General features: G+C 43.7%; 1 protein-coding gene across 8 annotated transcripts in view; it reads right to left on the bottom strand.

Annotated features, from left to right (window-relative positions):
* Nucleotides 1-19589, bottom strand: part of TRIP12 (thyroid hormone receptor interactor 12) — a 94808-nt gene that overhangs the window by 31199 nt on the left and 44020 nt on the right. For 4 of the 8 annotated variants that reach the window (XM_083178327.1, XM_083178330.1, XM_083178332.1 and 1 more), the window contains 10 exons: nt 9944-10049; nt 8305-8438; nt 6147-6272; nt 5704-5799; nt 3487-3635; nt 3331-3366; nt 2547-2642; nt 2367-2459; nt 2092-2253; nt 1568-1636 (listed from right to left, as the gene is read on the bottom strand). In XM_083178327.1, the coding sequence (XP_083034453.1) occupies nt 1568-1636; nt 2092-2253; nt 2367-2459; nt 2547-2642; nt 3331-3366; nt 3487-3635; nt 5704-5799; nt 6147-6272; nt 8305-8438; nt 9944-10049 (1067 nt within the window). The remainder of the gene's footprint in view (nt 1-1567; nt 1637-2091; nt 2254-2366; nt 2460-2546; nt 2643-3330; nt 3367-3486; nt 3636-5703; nt 5800-6146; nt 6273-8304; nt 8439-9943; nt 10050-19589) is intronic. The other 4 variants (XM_083178329.1, XM_083178331.1, XM_083178335.1 and 1 more) reach the window with 1 other exon arrangement.

Raw genomic sequence — 19589 nt, 5'->3', positions numbered from 1 at the left:
TTCTCCCCAATGTTGGCTATCTTCCCTCAAAGAGGTCCTAGCACCAGGTCATAATGTGTACTGGGCATAACGGTGTGTACTGTAAAGTGTACTGGGCATAACGGTGTGTACTGTAAAGTGTACTGGGCATAACGGTGTGTACTGTAAAGTGTACTGGGCATAACGGTGTGTACTGTAAAGTGTACTGGGCATAACGGTGTGTACTGTAAAGTGTACTGGGCATAACGGTGTGTACTGTAAAGTGTACTGGGCATAACGGTGTGTACTGTAAAGTGTACTGGGCATAACGGTGTGTACTGTAAAGTGTACTGGGCATAACGGCGTGTACTGTAAAGTGTACTGGGCATAACGGCGTGTGCATGTAATGTGTACTGGGCATAACGGCGTGTGCATGTAATGTGTACTGGGCATAACGGCGTGTGCTGTAAAGTGTACTGGGCATAACGGCGTGTGCATGTAATGTGTGCTGGGCATAACGGCGTGTGCTGTAATGTGTGCTGGGCATAACGGCGTGTGCTGTAATGTGTGCTGGGCATAACGGCGTGTGCTGTAATGTGTGCTGGGCATAACGACGTGTGCTGTAATGTGTGCTGGGCATAACGGCGTGTGCTGTAATGTGTGCTGGGCATAACGGCGTGTGCTGTAATGTGTGCTGGGCATAACGGCGTGTGCTGTAATGTGTGCTGGGCATAACGACGTGTGCTGTAATGTGTGCTGGGCATAACGACGTGTGCTGTAATGTGTACTGGGCATAACGGCGTGTGCTGTAATGTGTACTGGGCATAACGACGTGTGCTGTAATGTGTACTGGGCATAACGGCGTGTGCTGTAATGTGTACTGGGCATAACGGCGTGTGCTGTAATGTGTACTGGGCATAACGGCGTGTGCTGTAATGTGTACTGGGCATAACGGCGTGTGCTGTAATGTGTACTGGGCATAACGGTGTGTGCTGGGCATAACGGTGTGTGCATGTAAAAAAAATGCCCTCAATTTTTAGCGCGCGCCTTCGGCACGCACTGTCCCTTTTTTCAGGTTTATACAGTTTCTAGTGTATACTGTATGTATCTTTATGCGAGTCGGCCAATTCATACTCCCCCCCCCCCCCCCCCCCCGACCCACATGAGCCATGCTGGGGAGAAGGCGAGAGGAGGCTTTATTCCGTTGGGACCCCGAAAAGGTCAGGTAGGACCCCAATTTTTAGAAGTGAAGGGTCCCCGGGACCCACTTTTTTGGGTGGTTTTCGCGAACACTGAATAAAGATCCCATTTTAAGATAGCATTACTTTAACATAAAGGTGTACACCGTGGCGAATGTCTCAATGGGGCCTGCAATACAAAGGTGGCTTAACCACATCCCCCAAAATGTGCATGTCTAGGCAATGAGTGTACCTCAGCTTATCAACTGAAGCAGAATGTCACAAGTCTAAGGGATATTAATCGATTAGCTGTAGCCTCACGATTGTTGGCTGAGATCCACCATGAAGATGACATACAGTAGCTACCAAGAGGTTAACATTATAACATTTATAAATACATCAATATCAATGCAAAAAAAAAAAAACATTACCTCTTCATGCTGGAAATTATCTACTAGGCGTGCAAAACAGAGGCAAGTGCTTTCCACGGATTTCTTATCCTGTAGAAAATGAGATAAAGGCGCAAATAAAACCCATTATTTAGTATCATCTCTAAAGACTGCTATGAAACCAACGGATGTCCTAGACAGCTATGTCTGATAAAAAAAAACGTATGAGCAGCTTACGTCTACCAATGCCTGTTGCTGCAAGGAATCAAGTAAACATATAAAGGTTTTTCAACAACAAGGTGAGAAGATTGCGTATAGCCTGTGCTCCATAGCAACCCATCAGATATTTGCCTTCATCAGCTATTTTCCAGGCCGGATATGTGAAAACCAACATATGATAATTGCTCAATGACCAAGACCAGTATTAAAAGGTGACAAGATGACTTAACACAACCCAAAGTTATCAGCATCACCCAGCTGGGATAACGTAGAAACTAAAACGGAACACCTCTAATAAAGTAAAAAAAAGAAAAAAGAGCAGTAATGCAAACATGAAGAAGCCTCACCTGATGGGTTAATCTCTGTGTCAGCAGTGGAAGAGAATCAGCAACAAAGTGAAACTCGTCTGGACTGATGCTCTGGCAGCAGTTAGCTGCTATGGCTAAAGCGTTCCTCTGAGCATTGATGCTGAAGAACTCCAGATATAAGAGGCAGTCGGCAAGTCCTCCCTGTCAATAGAGGGTTGAATAATTAATTTTTATTTGCCGATGTCATCCTAGACCTTTAACACAGCTAAGAACATGCCCATAGGCTGATTGGCATGGATTCTAGGGATACTTACAGCCTGGAGAATGGCTTTACTGTGCCTGCGCGATAACATCTCAAGAGCAGTGAGAGCCTGTTCCGCTACATCTATGCATTGAATGACCTGCAGCTGAAGGAGGAGAGACAAAGCATTGGTCGGTCCATCTGACTGTTAGATTTTTATCACAGACAAAGGGTAATGATAATGGTCTCTTACTTTCTCTAGGAACACAGGGATAGCATCAACCACCACAGCTGAGGAACGTGGGAGTGCCTCCATCATATAGGTTAAAGCTCGACATGCATGGTTCATCTAAAACAGACAGAAATGCACATTTGAAATTAAAATGATTTCACAGTACTAGGATTAAAAGTCCTTCGGTCATGCTCCCACTGGCCACGCTACTATTTCTACTCTTTCAGATGATATATTTTAATGCGGAAATTAACAAGTTTACTATATAATAAAGGTACCCATACACCGAGCCAATTGCGAGGAACTTGGCCGTGAAATCGGCTTGGTTTGATGACCCCACAGGTCCGAAGTGCGGTCCAGTGCGCATCGGACCCGAGCAAGTGGTCGGACCTGCTGGCCGCCTGACCACCCAACCTGGGAACTCCTTCCCCTGCAGCGGGGTCAGTCCGAATGATGGCGGCTGCTGGAGCTTGAGTCTCAGCCAATCAATGGCCTGCCAGTCATTTCAAAATATTCAGCAGCCGCCTGGCAAAATTCCGCTACAAGCTCCAGCCGCTACCGCTTGGACGGTACCCGTCCCCCGCAGCAGCTCCCAGGGAGAAATGGCACATTAAGTGTCAGATCGCATTTGAGCCTCCTGTAGGGCTCTGGGAAAACTGGTCCAACCTGTCCTTAGGACAAATCAAGGCCAGTGTATGGGTGTCTTAAGAATCAGTGGATCAATTTGATAATTATTTTCGAGGAATACATTAAAAGTAATAACCAGAGAAAACATGTATCTACGTTTGGAAAGGATATTACTTACAATGTCAAAGTTGTGCTCCATCTGCAGCAAAGTTATCTGAAACGAGAGTACAATTAGAATTAGAGATTGCAGCAGCATGGAATTACCTGCATGTGTAAGCCCTTCATTCATTTACACTATAGGAGAGCCATCTTGGACATTCTAGCTGTATCTTACCAGTGCAGGAACCACATTCTTCACTGGGAACCCTCCAAGTGTCTCTTCGTTTCCCATTACCAGCAGTTGGCACATCTCAATGACAGCTTGAAGTTGCTGACTCTCGTCTGTGGCCTGAAGACCCTGCAGCAGCTGCTGAGCCTTGGAGCCTGCAGGTAGAGTGAGGCAGTTTGAAAAACACTACTCAATTTGTCCGATACACTGTTTCATAGTGGGATTACTCTACCATTAAAATCAAATTGATGCATCCACCACAACAATAAGTAACTGTGAAAGTTAAAATGCACATTTTAGATATAGCTTGTGTAAAGGTCAGCCATCTTAAATATACCTATTTACTAACAGTAACAGACACCGCTACGGTCTAATATCCACGTGTGCAGATTAGCGAGAGCTATGCTCTGACGGCATAGCCAAAGGCATCACGCGTCAGGATCGCGAGTTATGAACGATAGCAGTAGTCGGTAATTCTGTAATATCTGGGCGCCCGGTTTTTTGATCGGGTCGGAAAAATTGCGTAGATCGCATTGCATGCAACCAAATCGCATGCGATGGATGCGATTTTTACATAGGAATCAATGTTAAATGGTCCTGTTCATACCCCCACTATCCAAGTGGGCATGGAGTTGATTTTATATAGCGTAGCGAGCCACCGAGCCTAAAGCGTGGCGAGCGCCACGGAATACATATTAAGTAATCCGTGTCCCCTCGCGGGGCCCGCCACACTATATAAAATCAACTCCATGCCCACTTGGATAGTGGGGGTATGAACAGGACCCAATACACAATAGAAATGAGCAGCACTACAAGTACGAACAGGACCATTTAACATTGAATCCTATGGATAAATCGCGTCGATCGCATCTGATTGTATGCCTTAAGTTAAGGCATACAATCAAACACATCGGGCACCCAGATATTACACAAGTACCCAATATTCCAGCTATAAATGTATCTTTGAAATATGATGTGCCCTTTCAGATCTGCAAAGCAATTTTGCAGATCCACTAGTATAATTAATTTAAGATAGGGCCTCATCCAAAACAATAGTGAGTTAATTGAATATATTGCAATAAACCTCACCTAGTACGAACAAATTGTTTTTAATATAAAATAAATATTTCTAATGATGATAGAAGCGCCTAAATTTCCACAAATATATTTTAGGATAGCATGAAGGTCCGAGGTAATTTTGAGTTTAATCGGATATGTAGTTCCAAAAAAATATAGAAAAACCCCATTATAACATGACTTAAATTCTTCATTTTTAGTATCATACTACTCGAATAATAGTCAGCGTCAATATAGGAATATCATATTTTAGATAACCTAAAGCCCTGAAGACTTATGTAACCATTAAACTTTTAAGTTAAAAGTTGTACTAGGACCAAGAAAGCAGACCAGATGGGAGGGTCTATCTTGATCACTCACTGTTTCCCCCCAACCAATTAGAGAAGCATGTGACCACAACAGCCAACCCTAGCTCACTATGAGCCCATTGTTCAGTCCTATAAAAATAGGCTGCATGGCTCTGTAGAGACACTCACCTGTTATCAATCTTATAATAGAAGTCTTGATCAAGAGCACAGCGTCTACAAAAATGGTAACTTAGTCCCACAGGTACGGTCTTTCGTGTTTCTCTGTAAAAGCTTGTGCCTCGGTTATAGTGTGTAAATCCCGCTGTCTGTAGCGGTTATTATACTGTAACATTGTGTATTTTTTTATTTGTGTAAGTTTTAATGGCTTATTCTCCTAAATAATACCTTCCTTACACTAATGTTATTGTTGTGGACTCATTTATTCCATATTTTATATTGGGCTAAAGGGGTGGCTACGTAAAATTGGGGACAACAAGGTTTGCAGTTTTTATTACCGTGTGTTATAGAAGTGTATAGGCCCATAGCCATCGCATACTGTCCTAGAGGTAAGTGTCCTAGCTATTGCATACTGTCCTAGAGGTGAGTGTCCTAGGAGCACTGTATGTGTACTATCACTAATCAAAGAGTTGTTTTTCTCATTGAGCCAACACTATTACTGAAAGCAGCTAATAGTATTTGTCCACTGAGAATGAAACAACTTAACCTGAAACATTAGGTTCGCAGGAGGCGCTGGTGTGTATTAACAGCTGGCGGTATTTATCGCCAGCTTTCTACCGATTTGTCCGCTAGGAAGGCAATTTTATAACGACATTCACATAACAGGGGAAAGTTTACTTACTCGCTCCACTTCCAATAGTCCTATGGAAGAGCTGGGACATGCGAGGTCCAAGGGGTCCAAATAGGTGAGGAGGAAGGCCCCGGGCTTCTAGGAGAGCTGCAGGTTTCACAAAGTCTAGTTACAGTAACTGCCATACTCTGCTTGAAGCAGAAGTAGTGTAATGTGTATCCGTAAGCCACAAAGTTCACTCTGGTTATTTTGGCCACATTTGATTACACTGCAACCTAAAATTAGGAGGCATTCCTAGATACTGTTTAAATGGTCAATTCTAAGTACCAAGAGAAGGCACACACACAGAACAAGCATTATTGTGTTTTACAGGAATACAGGCCTTTGGGTTCTACTGACAGCAATGTATCGTTGTGACCTTACTTTATTATTTAGTGGTATAGGCTTCTTATCACTATCTGTTAGTTGTGAAAAGAGAGATAGCGTCTCATTACCTTGCAGCCGCCCCATTTCAGAGTCATCACTCTCACTTTCTCCAGATGTTGTCATCCCCACAGCACCAGCTACAGAGCTAGAGGCTGGAGGGGAGAGAAGAGATGAAGATCTTTCGCCTGTAGCGCCTGTTAAAGTTGTAAGTTATTCTATTACAAGAACATTGAAAGGTGGGAATTTCAAAAAACGTATGAGAAAGTGCTCTCACTGTGGTGTCACGCAGGCACGTCCACATAATTGCCTTCACAGGTACAGACATACACGTATTTATAGTGCATCTTATGACCAACAGTCTGCACACACATAACAGATATGAATCTGCTGTTACATCTCATCTTTAAAAATCAAAACAAAAAAAAACCTCCAGGGGTTAAACTGCTCTTGTTTTTGTAGCACCCAGGATCTACATGTTAAAACTAGAGTGAAGAGTGACCTTGGGAAAAAATCCTCAATGTAATGCGTTCTATGTTTGCAGCAATGCGTCCTTGATGGGTACCGCAGTAATAAGTAAATTTAATACATTTCCCATCGAAGCAGAAGATCTGCATAACGGACATTCTGCCTAATGTAGGTCACTTATCAGTTAAAGAGTAAGTTTATTTCTGTAAGCACATAAACCATGGTGTCTGTTGTGGTCCTATGAACGATAATTCAGTAAAAAGTGCGGGGGGTATTGGTTTGGGGGACGGACATTTGTGTTTAGAGTCTAGAAGAGGATTATTTTATTTGTCAACCCTGGACTGAATGGTCTCATGCTATCATACGGTCTGTAAATAATATGCTGGGTACGCATGTGCAGAGAGTATGCCTGTAAGACAGCCAGCCTCAGACGCTGTGGACAGACACTATTAGGTCTCTCACAGTGTATTGGCCATGATATCTGTACTCCTCCCTGGCGGAGGAAATATCTTCCCACTCCTTCCCACGTGAAGGAACAGGGGACAACTTAATGGACACATCATACTGTGTGATCCAGCACATGTGACTGATATTCTCTGATCGGACGCTTAGACTTGACAATTATATTGCCGATCTGCTGATATCAGGCAGATCATCGCTATACCTGTAGCTAGTATGCCGAGCCTAATGCTAGGTAAACACTGGCCGATAGATTGGCTGCTCAAGTGAATGGCCAAAACATTGTGAGACTGACTGTGGGCATGTGCCTGTAGGTCTATGAATGACATTGTTCACAGACTTATACCAATTGTGCTGCACAGTCAACACAATATCTGCAGATACATATTGGGCCATTCGGCTGTGTGTACAGGCGGTCTACCAAAGCCTGTACACTTGCTATGGGGGGCTGACATTACAGCTGGGGATCCAGATAGACAGCTGTACAAATTACCACAATCAGCTGCTTGGCCAGTGTGCTGGCAGGTCCACTGATGTGCCAGTCAGGTGTTTACCCAGCCTGGTCATTGCAGCAACATTGTTTCAAAGTAAAGAACAGTATTGCAGGATGCATAGCAATTTCTAATGCAAAGCCCTGTACACACCGGGTGATCTAATGGCTCATTTTGGCACTTCTGAGCAATATCTTTCATTATAGCATCCAGTGTGTAAAGGTGGCCATACACTACGGCGAGGTCTCACAGCAGTATTTGGCCATCCGACCTCCCTGAGCCGTGTGGGAACATCCCTGGCGGCAGGATCACATGCAATGTATCCAATGTGACCCCGCTCCACCCCGCTGGGATGGGAAAGAGTCAGAAGTCGGACAGGCAGCGGGTCCAACCTCCGACTCAAGTCCAATGCGCACGGGAACTGAGGGGGATATCAAGCACATCTGATTTAGGCCGGTTTCGCGGCCTGATAAGTCAGAATCGGGCCAAATCATACAAGTGTATGGGCATCTTAAAGCCTCCAACTACGCACTATCATCTTTGCATGTACTGATGAGGGAGTGCATCATATGCATTTGCCAATGCCGGCACTCCAGATGGGATTGCATAGTGTGTATGGAGCTCTAGATTATCTAGAGGATTATACAGCCCAGGGTATTCGCTTTCAATTGGAATGTGTCAGCTGAAGACTTGAGCCCACAACTGGTTAGATTATAAAAAACGTTTTAAGCAAAAAAAAAAAAAAAGTTAATGACTTAGAGCACAGTTACTAGGAATAATAAAGCTGCAATGCCTTATCACTAGAGGTTACCTGCTGCTCCCTGGGCGGTCTCATCTGTGCGTGCAGCCGAAGAATTGGCTCCCTCCTGGTTATCAGGATCAGCCATCTTCTCCTGTCGGCGAGCTTCAGCTGCTGCTCGCTTGCCCAGGCCAGAGCCTCGCCGACTACGGTAATGGAGAATAAAAGCTTTGAAGCTTACAAGAGGAAAGTGCATGATCAATACTAAATGTCAACAAAATGGTAGAAGACAAAACAATTTGGGCTGGGGAAAACATAATGCTAGATATTTACTTAGCTCCTCAGATTCAACTGTAAATAAAAAGTTATTGTATGCAGTATCAAGCAAACCAAGAGCTATAAACACAGCCTGTATTCTATAGTACATGCTAGAAAGATAACTTTAGAGAGCTAGAATGATTTAGCCACGGTTTGAAACACTTTCTAGGACAGATGAGCACTTTCCCCAACTCTTCTGTATGCTATTATTTCATTTACCCTAATGTACATAGCCAATACCCCTTTCACACCGCAAACCTGGGTTGCACACAGGATTTTGCACACTGGTCCATCCCAGATGAGACCTTTCAGACTGGCGGCCTGACCTGGCAACATCACCACTGACTAGTCCCAAGCCGAAACTTTAACCCTTTGAGTGCCTAGTTAATTTGTCAAAATAGGTGTGAAAAAAATTGGCAAGCAAACATTTCTATGCATCATAATAAGCTGTAATATTTACCTTAAATAGGAGATCTTTTTATACACATTTTTATTTGAATTTATATAACAAATGTGAGCCACGTTGGCATTTTTGGTGGATATTTTAAACACCTGAGACGTTGGCACTCGAAGGGTTAAGATGAGATCATCTCCAAGCAATTTTCCTATGCACTGCGAGCCAGGCTGAACCAGTGTTTAACCCCGCTCGACAACCGGGTTGAAATGCTGGGTCATTCCTCTTTAAACTTGGTGCATTCACAGGGCCTAGGGAACAGGTAAACAACACCCGCAGCCAGACCAACCCCCCCCCCCCCCCCCCCCCCGGCCTTAATCCCCACATTTACATGCGAGGGGATGTCGACCCTTACACATCCCCTCGCATGCATCTGCACAGGCGAAAAATCATTCGATGGTCGCTGACTTATTCGGGGTGGAGAAATTCGGGGTGGGCTCTAACGTGCCCCAAGCAGGCATAGACACGCCTGTTTGTGCAGGGAAAGCCCAGTTTTTATAGGCACTCCAATAATATGTTGGGCGTTCCCTGCTTCCAACCCCCGCTTGTATCGAACAGCCTGGTGAGTGCAAAACTCAACAAAGCCGTTCACTTCCAGAGTATGCCCATGTCCGCGCATGCACAATCCCCAACCATCGGCAATGTGGATGAATTTGTCACATGCCTTGCCACAGTTTTAACACTCCCTTATAGCAAAACTGTGGCAAGGCATGCTGGGATTTGTAGTTTCACAACATCTGGAGAGCCGCAGTTTGAAGACCCATGGATAAGAGAAATTACTACAGATACCACAATGACATTCACCTGCCAGTTTCCCAAACAGTCATTAAACCATAAGTAACCTTTTCATAGATTTGCCACAGGTGCTTAATACTACAGTCAGCAGTAAATGATTGTTCACAGATAAGTGTTGCCAGTAATCACTGCCGTTTTGCATACCTGGTGCTAGCACAGGAGCCCGTGGTCTTTTGTCGTGTGCTCCGCCGCAGGCTGGGGAGCTCAGCAGGTGGTGACTCACTGCGCTTCTTTGTGGATTTTCTCAAGTCTGTAACAATAGAAGATGGATTTAGGGAAGCAGTTCCCAAACGGTGTGCTTAGGCACCCTGGGGTGCAGCAAAGCTCTTACAGGGGTGCCCAGGGTTACTGGTCCAGGGCCAAATAAAACTGGTCGTTCATGTTATAAGCAAACCCAGTGCTAGTGGCTGCCAATAATAAAATGTGTGCAATGAGAAGCACAACGGTGCACTACCACATAACCGATTTTGAGAAATATAATAATAATAATAATAATAATAAAACAACAACAACAACACACAGCACCTTTCATCCAACTGGATTTAATTGTACGGGAGCAAATTTGTAATTCAGTAATTTGCTCCAAAAATCTGGAAACAAAATAAAAACTTAATCTTTTAGACAACATACTGCAGCCGAATCGGTTTGATTTTATTGGGTTTATGAGCAAACTGGCTATTATCATTGCCCCCATACAGTACTAGATTTTTAGTCCAACCAACTAGCTGAATGAGAGTTGGCCTAGTGCAGTGGTAGCCAACCCTAGCCCTCGAGAGCTACCAACAGTTCACATTTTCCAGACAACCTAGCTGCTGCACAGCTGCACTCATTAATCACTGACACATTTTAAAAGATACACAGATGGAGCTAATTAGCTCACTTGTGATTCTGTGAGGAGACCTGCAAAACATGCACTGTTGGTAGCTCTCGAGGACTAGGGTTGGCTACCCCGAGCCTAGTGTATGGCCAGCATTAGGGGGTGCAGTGTGTAAGAAATAATGAGAAAAAAAAAAAAACCCAGAAAGAACCAGTGAGGTAGGGAATCTACAACATGTAACCTGGATTAACAGGGAAGATACAACGCTCAATCCCACTTCCTTATCATAGGATAATAAAAATTGATTGCCATATGAAACAACCTCTTCTATAGCTACCTGTAATGCAGAAGGAATTGCAGATGAAAATGACATCACAAGCAAGCATACAAGCCAGGACCAACATGCGCACAGAGGTCTTGGGTTCATTTTTCACCACAGACCAAAACGTTTTATCTGCGGTCTCCAGTTTCCTCCCAAAAACAGACGTAGGTTAATTGAGAATAGATAGACACCAGAAGGGGTGGTTGGGGGTATAAAAGGAAATTGAGGTGAGAGGGAGGGGGAAGGGGGGGGGCCCACCAGAGGATTACACGCCAATTAACATACAGCAATTAATTCATTTCACATGTTTCTATATATTTACAAATACAATGTGGTCGAAATGGGAACTTTGAACTTGCAATATGGTGAAATATGAGGAACTGTACTGCTTTGTATGAAAGTCTATTGAATTCCAAACAGTGGCAGTATGACACAGCACTGTATTCCTGCCCATTATAACCTCTACACATTTACTACTGTTTCTAAAGGTTCAAATTATGCACAAAAAATAAAAAAAAGCCAAGTTTTAAACATTGGAGATCTGACAACTCACACACATTTTATTCTATAGATGAATATGCAAATTACATTTCTACCTAAATCTGTATGTCATTTGCAGATAAACATACAATTTGCATACTAGGAAAGAAATAAAAATTTACATTGAAAAACTGAGCTGGTTTCAAGTAACATGTCCACCAGTCAAAGAAATACACTAGTGATGGATAACCTGTATAAAATAAGCAGGATTCCAATAGTCGTGTCCCAAGGGGGACTCATTAATGCTGCCGTTTATCTCATTTGCTGATCATCATCTCCACTCTCTGAGAAGCCTCCTTCCTATATCTGTGCAGTATCAGAGGCTCTAATAAGCCCAGTGCTCCTTTCACTTGCCAACAACCACTAGAATTATATGGCTAATAAATCAGATGCGGTCCTATTTGGTCAAGTAACAACATGTTAATACATGGACCATTTACTGTACTCTGCAACAGGACAAAGGAAATAGACTAGACATCTCTCTTCCAAGAGATACAATAGGAGAATTCCATACTACGTACAACTACTTGCTTACAATACAACACCTATACATAACTGTGTAATGTAATCCTTTTTATGATGAGCCATACTAACCTAGTTCTACGTCATTTCAAAAGAATGTGCCTACCCGGCCAAAATATTGTAACTGGTCTGACTGGATCTACATCCATTAAAGTGTTTGGTACAAATACATTAAGTTATATTATTATTAAAAGGAAATCCTTCCCAATACACAGCAGAAAACTAAAAATGTCAGTGACAACATAAATAACAGTTGTGGTGCCAAGTTGTCCTTATACTAATAGGCCTATTTGTATTTTGTCAGCTAAGCAAATGGTTTATATGAAAAATGAAGTATCTTAAATTTTAAAAGACACTCACAGCTCTTCTCTAGTGTCATATGTTGTTTTATCTTTTCACAGTTACAGAAGCCGTACCATAAAAATCGCTGTCCCCTGCAGTGAAGTAGTGAAAAAACCCAGGATAAACACAGAATTTTATTTCCTTGTGTGCATATTGTCCAGCCATCCAGATGGAGATGTACAAGTTAACTCTCAAGCACACCACCATGTATTCTATGCATTCTAAGCTACAACCTGTAGCCAGCAATGTATGGTAGAACATGTAATCCACTTATGACAAAAATGCTAGTTGGCATAACCATTTGTGTAAATACAGCACAGTACCAAGACATTATGGCAGTTCCCACATAACTCCAGTGCTAGGACGAGGTGGAACATGAAAACATGTATAATATATTAGTAGTACAATATATTAGTATTACAGTACATAAAGGATATTAATAAACCTTTAATATATAAACAACTTATCAACAGCTACTTAACTTTTGTTTACGGCTTAAAAACTTATTACTATTAGGTATTCAGAAGAACACAATAAAAAAAAATTTAAATTAGATACATTCACCTAAAAAAAGATCAGAGAAAAATAATGTAAAAGGCTCAATGCTAGTTAGAGAGCAGGCAGAAAATAAGAGAAGACGACCCACTCAGCGTGTCATCAAACAAGCTAAACTTTACCAAGTGACAGCACTACTCAGGCACTCAAAGCAGAACTGTGCCATCTACAAGTTTACTTCCAACATACCTATGACCGTACTGTATTGCCATGTGTAATTAATGGACGTTCAGTCCTATAGCCTCTAACCCACCCATCAAACAAATCTCTGAGCTACAGGTAAATTCAGAAGATAAAGTCTTACCATTTCTTTCCTGAACAGCTGTATAGCTGGAGCACTTCCTGACAGGATCCCAGCCTCCAAAAGGGAGGATATGCATTAGTTCTGGAGCCTGCAATCTGTTTCAGTGATCCAGTTATACAGGTTACAGTATACAGTGCAGATGCAACATACCAAAGAGAGAATGTGAGTCACCAACAGCTCAGATGCTCAACTACAGTGTTTATGCTGCACATGGGCCACAGACTCATCCACTGACCATTTATATTGCCCCTTTTCTTGTACTATTAATAATGTAAGTGCTTCCGCCCTCACCTCCTGCTGACTGCTCACATCTGCTGATATATACGTACATGGTGGCCCTTCAGCAGTGGCTAGAACAGTGGTTTCCAATCTTATTATAATTATCACTACTAGATTGCATTTATAAAGGTGCCACAAGTGGTTCGCATTAGAATAGAGGGTAAACAGAACTTTCGCACTTTTGGAGTGTATACAACATAGTAACTGGAAAACTAAAAAACAGAACTGGTAACAAATACCATTCTCAGCTAAAATGTAAAAAGCGGCATACACACATTGAGCGGTGTATCTGTGCCAAGCGTTCTAGGGAAGGATGACTTCCTTTGAATGTACCAACGGCTAGATCGCCCATACGCACATAGCGATGGGCGATGTGCACTAGCCAGTGTCCTGGTTAGCACAGGGCAGCGATTTGACTAGATCAGTGGTTCCCAAACTGTGTGCCGTGGCTCCCTCGGGACACTTGCAGGGGTGCCTCGGGTTGGTCATCCAGGACCAATTCAAATTATGGTACTTATGTATTATCTGGGCTCCCATGTTAAATGAACCCCATTTTTTCATACCCCTACTATCCAACTACGCATGGAGTTGATATTATATAGTGTGGCGAGCGCAGCGAGCCACCGTGCCCGAAGCGTGGCGAGCGCAGCGAGCCCCGCGAGGGGACACGGTCTCATAAGAAAAACGGGAGCCCAGATATTACATAAGTACCCAAATTATTTATGATCAATTATTTCTGGACTAAACCAGTGCTGGCGGCTGCCAATCATAAAATGTGTACAATCAGAAGCAAATCCTGCCCTTTACCACATAACTGAACCTAAGAAGCATATATAAACACAATCTACTTCATTTTATATATATTTTTTGGGGCCTAGGGGTGCCGTGGAAAATCTCGGATACTCTAGGGTGCCGTGATTAGAAAAAGATTGGGAACCCCTGTACTAGATGTAAAATCACCCTTTGTGTATGCACCTTTAAAAAGGAAGCAAAAGGAGTTGTCTGAACTATTAGGGAGAGATTATTTGCCGTAGGAAGCGATGAATGATTAAGAGTGAGAAGAGATACATAGGGGGGTATTCAATGTCAGGGTCACGGCAGTCGAGCTTGCTCGACCGCCGTGACCCAGTCCCGTTCTCGGTCAGCTCGACCGAGAACACGCAGGCGGGATTCAATGTCCCGCCTGCCGGGGAGCGAAAAGGGGGCGTGGCCGCGAGTTGCGGCCGGGAAGAGGCGAGCTGCAGCCAGCAGCTCGTCACTTCCCGGCAGAACGAGCCCCACAGCTAGTGATGTCGGGCTCGTTCTGCCGAGATACCCTGCTCAATGCTGTCGGGGAATAGGGCCCAACTCGCCGGAGATTGAATATCCCCCATAGAGCGTTGCAGAGTAGAAGAGAATTGTAATTGAAGTGAGCGAGAAGAGGGCTGTGAAAACCAGAGGGACGAGGAACCTACTTCAAGGAGCTTACAAGCTAGAGTGAGGTAGGTACAGATGACATGAGGCGCAAGCCAGGTGGATTGACGGCAGGAATGGCCAAAGTATGAGGCATGGAGAACAGGACTTATCTTGCCACATAGGCCTATGCGGCAAGATAAGTCCTGTTCTCCATGCCTCATACTTTGGCCATTCCTGCCGTCAACGATTGAATTAGGTTAAGAACACCTATGTACTAAATTTTTGCGTGAAAATAACAGAGGGGGGGGGGGGGCGGAATAAAAAAAAGTGGTCTCATGAAAACACAAAAGGATCTAGGAATGCCTCATAGCACTGAGGTCATGAGATAAATTGTGCTGCACATACTTTTTGTACTAGATCGCATCTCATTGCATTGCAAAACCTATGCAATGCGATATGATGCGATCTAGTCCAAATTGTATACAATAATTGTACCATGTATGGGCACCTTAACTGTGTGTAGTTTGTATCATCTCCCCATGCTTGTGGGAGTTCCAAAATTATACTGGTAGGTTAAAATTATCTCAAGGCAAGTTGTTCCCTGAATCTCAAGGCAAGTTGTGCCCAGTAACCGTTTTGAAGTGAGTCTGCATACTGTACATCTTATACCAAGAACAGTGTCCAAGAACACCGTCTTAGACATTCAATGACCGGATGGGATTTTATGGTTAGGAGCCTATGCAGTGCATTTCCAAAATACGCCAAATTACTTGACACGTTTGTGGCTCCCCTCCTCCAGTCTGGGTAGGATATGAAAAGTCCTTTTTTAATGAACTGTGTGTCACCTTTTACTTTGGTGTTAACATGGTGTTATTTTATTTGTTCTTCATTTGTTTATTAGGTTCTCATAAGATTATATAATTTGTGTGACATTTTGCCATTGTCTCAATATTTAGGTTTGTGTCCTGTCGAAGTTGAATTGCATACACACACACACACCTTTAGAGTATAATGGCGGTCATTCACGGTCGCATATTTATGTAAAGTGCGTACAGAGGCAGCGAGAGAATATGCACTTTGTAATGGCAATTATAATGTTACACAGTCTTATACTTAAACGCTCATAATAATAAAATAATTTAGCTTAAAATGCACTACACATAGTTTAAGGTTAAAACATTTTTCTTTCCCTTGTGTTTGGTAGCAGTGTGTTTAGCGTCTCATGTGCAGCGTTCCGGTGATTGAAAGGAAATAGTAGTAGGGATTACTCGCAGGTTATGAACCATATTAATAACAATGAAAGGATTGCCACGTGGAAAGGGGACATATAATAGTCAGTTTGAACCAGCTTCTCAGCAGGACCTCTAGGGCAAGGTGACAAGCCTGTAACAAAGACAACTGTACACCTGGAAGCTTTTCAGAAGAGGGGAAAGCTGACCCCCTGACCAATGGAAGACTTGCTGGATCCTATTGTTTTTTCCCTTTAAGTTACTGCATTCTGGACCGGGAGCTCACCATGCTGTGATCAATTATGACTACAGACTCCTGGCCCAGGATGCACTGCGTATTTACTCCTGGCCCAGGATGCACTACGGTAACTGTTACTTTGGTATTGGTGTAGTAGTAGATTGCTGATTGTATTTTCATCTGTTTTCCCCAGTGAATGTCATGTTATTGTATCATTGATTCTTATTGTGTTACTACTGTGTACAATGGTTACCCCTTTGTGTCCACTAGGGACTAATTACATATTGCTATTGGGTTGGACCTTCAATCTAAACTTATCCATCTGTCTCGGCTAAGTTATTCTTTAAGCGGACGAAGCGCCAGGAGGCTCCCCGATAATATATATTAAGGTTTAATCATGTAAAATTGCTGTTAACCATATACAGTCCTAAAGTTATAATGAGCGCGTCACGAATGCTGATAAGGTACGCTAGGTGGCGATTTGCATAGGTACGCCCGTAGCTAAGAATAAAGGTTGAAGTAGCAATACGCAAACTGCACAACTGACTTATTGTCCATCAGTTTACTTATTAATAGGATTTAAGAGTCCCATCAGATATTATGCTTTTACATTGTATCTGAAAGCCATGAATGGCATTGCATGCGATACAGCGTATTGAAAGTGACCTCATTTTGAGACATGTGGAGTTTAAAAAAGGTGCCCACACACACGAGATTTTTTGGCTGATCTGCCAATTTTTACAGCAAATCTGCAGCTAAAGATCTGTGGGACTTGGGTATTTGTGCATTCAGGTATTTGGTGCATTCAAACGCATGCTCACACTCAGGTGTTCAGGCGCTCATGGATCCGGGTGTTCAGACGCTCGGGTATTCGGACAAACTTGAGTGCTCAGGTATTGGGGTGCTTAAGTGTTTAGGTGTTAACCTAGTTGTTGGTGGCAAGCAATGAAATCTTCAGGGAGAGTCAGAGCAGCCCAGCCCGGAAAATTTCCGTTCAGACCATCAAATTTTTCCGAAATATTCAAATAAATTTGGCAAAATCTATTGTCCAGGACTGACGGGGAGTTCAAGGAAAATATAAGAAATCTTAAGTTCACAAATCTTTCTAGTGTGTGGGCACCAGTACTGGGACACACAAAAACAGACAGTAGAGGTAATTAAAATAGGATTTTAATACCTACCGGTAAATCCTTTTCACTGAATTCATATGGGGTACTGAGGTCTTATAACCTTGGGGAATAGAGGGTATCCGACAGGAGACAGGCACATAACATTTTCTTCAACCAGGGTGTGCTGGCTCCTCCCCTCTACTTCCCCCTACCAGCCAGTTAAGAAACTGTGCCTGAAGGAAGGATAACGTATGAGAGGTAGGAATTAGCATTAAGATAACGTGGTGAGATTTGCACCAGCACACCACAACAAACACAACAACTCTCTCAACTAAACGTAGTTAACCCCGTCATTGTGTTATTAGAACATAAATGATATTAAGATTTTTGTGGAGCAATTAGTCACCAAAACTCAGCTGCTCCTAAACAGGTCAACGGACCTATAACTTTACAGAATGCCAGAAATTGCAATTAGCAAGAAGGCAATAACAGGATCACAACCTGTGCAAACAGAGCACCGCACTGAGGCGGGCTCTCAGTACCCCATATGAATTCAGTGAAAAGGATTTACCGGTAGGTATTAAAATCCTATTTTCACTATCATTCATTATGGGGCACTGAGGTCTTATAACCTTGGGGAGGTCCCAAAGCTTCCAGAAAGGGCGGGAACGTGCGGAGCCTGTTGCAACACCGCCTGCCCAAACTGGGTATCGTCACTGGCCACAGTGTCAAATTTATAAAATTTGACGAAAGTGTGTTGACCAGACCAGGTGGCAGCTCTACATAGCTGCAATGCTGACACACCCCGAGCAGCCGCCCAGGATGCTCCTACGGCTCTAGTGGAGTGAGCTCTCACTGAGGCACTGAGGTATATGCTTGCTGTACAGTGGAACGAATCCATCTAGCAATCGATTGTTTCGATGCCGGGCAGCCTTTCTTTTGTGCGTCATACAACACAAAAAGACACTCCGTCTTACGGATCCTTGATGTTCTCCTAACGTAGATCTGCAGGATTCTAACCACATCAAGTGACTCAGGAATATCCTTATGCCCTGAACAAGAAGGAACCACAATCGGCTGGTTCATATGGAACGCTGAGACCACTTTAGGCAGGAACTGCTGTCTTGTCCGAAGTTCCGCCCTGTCTTGATGGAAAACCAAGTATGGACTCTTACAAGAGAGAGCACCAAGCTCAGAAACTCTTCTGGCCGAGGCCAGAGCCAGTAGAGTCACCGTCTTCCAGGTGAGGTATTTCAAGTCAATGGTGTCCACTGGTTCAAACCAGGTTGACTGAAGGTACTCCAGGACAACATCTAGGTCCCAAGGTGCCGTTGGCGCCACAAATGGAGGCTGTATTCCCAAGACTCCTTGCAAAAAGGTTTGGACTTCGGGATAGACCGCTAACTTTTTCTGAAAAAAAGACAGAAAGGGCCGATATTTGAACTTTTAAAGACCCCAGCCAAAGTCCCTTATCAAGTCCCACCTGCAAGAAATGCAGGAAACGGTCTAATTTCTGCTGGCGGAAAACTCATGTGCTCGCACCAAGACACATATCTTCGCCAGATCTTATGGTAGTGCGAGGCCGTCACTGCCTTCCTGGCCCGGGTCATGGTGTTTATGACCGAGGAATGAAATCCCTTCAGAGCTAGGATGTTCCGCTCAACCTCCAGGCCGTTAAACGAAGACGCCCTAAGTCCTGGTAGAAGAAGGGGCCTTGTACTAGAAGATCTCTTCGTAGAGGCAGCCGCCACGGTTCTTCTATCAGCATGTTTTGCGTACCATGCTCTCCTGGGCCAATCCGGTGCTATTAGGATTGCCTGCACCCTCTGATGTCTGATCCTTTGTAACACTCTCCCCAAGAGGGGGAGGGGCGGGAACAGGTATACTAGGTTGTATGACCAGTCCGTGGTCAGAGCATCTGTTGCCTCTGCTTGAGGATCTCTTGTCCTTGAGCAATACCTTTCCACCTTGTGGTTGGTCCTTGAGGCCATTAAGTCTATCTGTGGGAGCCCCCACAGATCTACGATGCTTCCGAACACCTGAGGATGCAGACTCCATTCCCCGGGGTGGAGGTCGTGACGCCTCCCAGTTGTCCACCCCGGGTATGAAGATGGCAGATATCGCCACAGCATGTGTCT

This window comes from Crinia signifera, chromosome 3 (assembly GCF_055691185.1).
Source record: "Crinia signifera chromosome 3, ASM5569118v1, whole genome shotgun sequence".
Taxonomy (NCBI): Eukaryota; Metazoa; Chordata; class Amphibia; order Anura; family Myobatrachidae; genus Crinia; species Crinia signifera.
The sequence above is the reverse complement of the archived record's forward strand: the minus strand, read 5'-3'. Positions and strand labels throughout refer to the sequence as shown.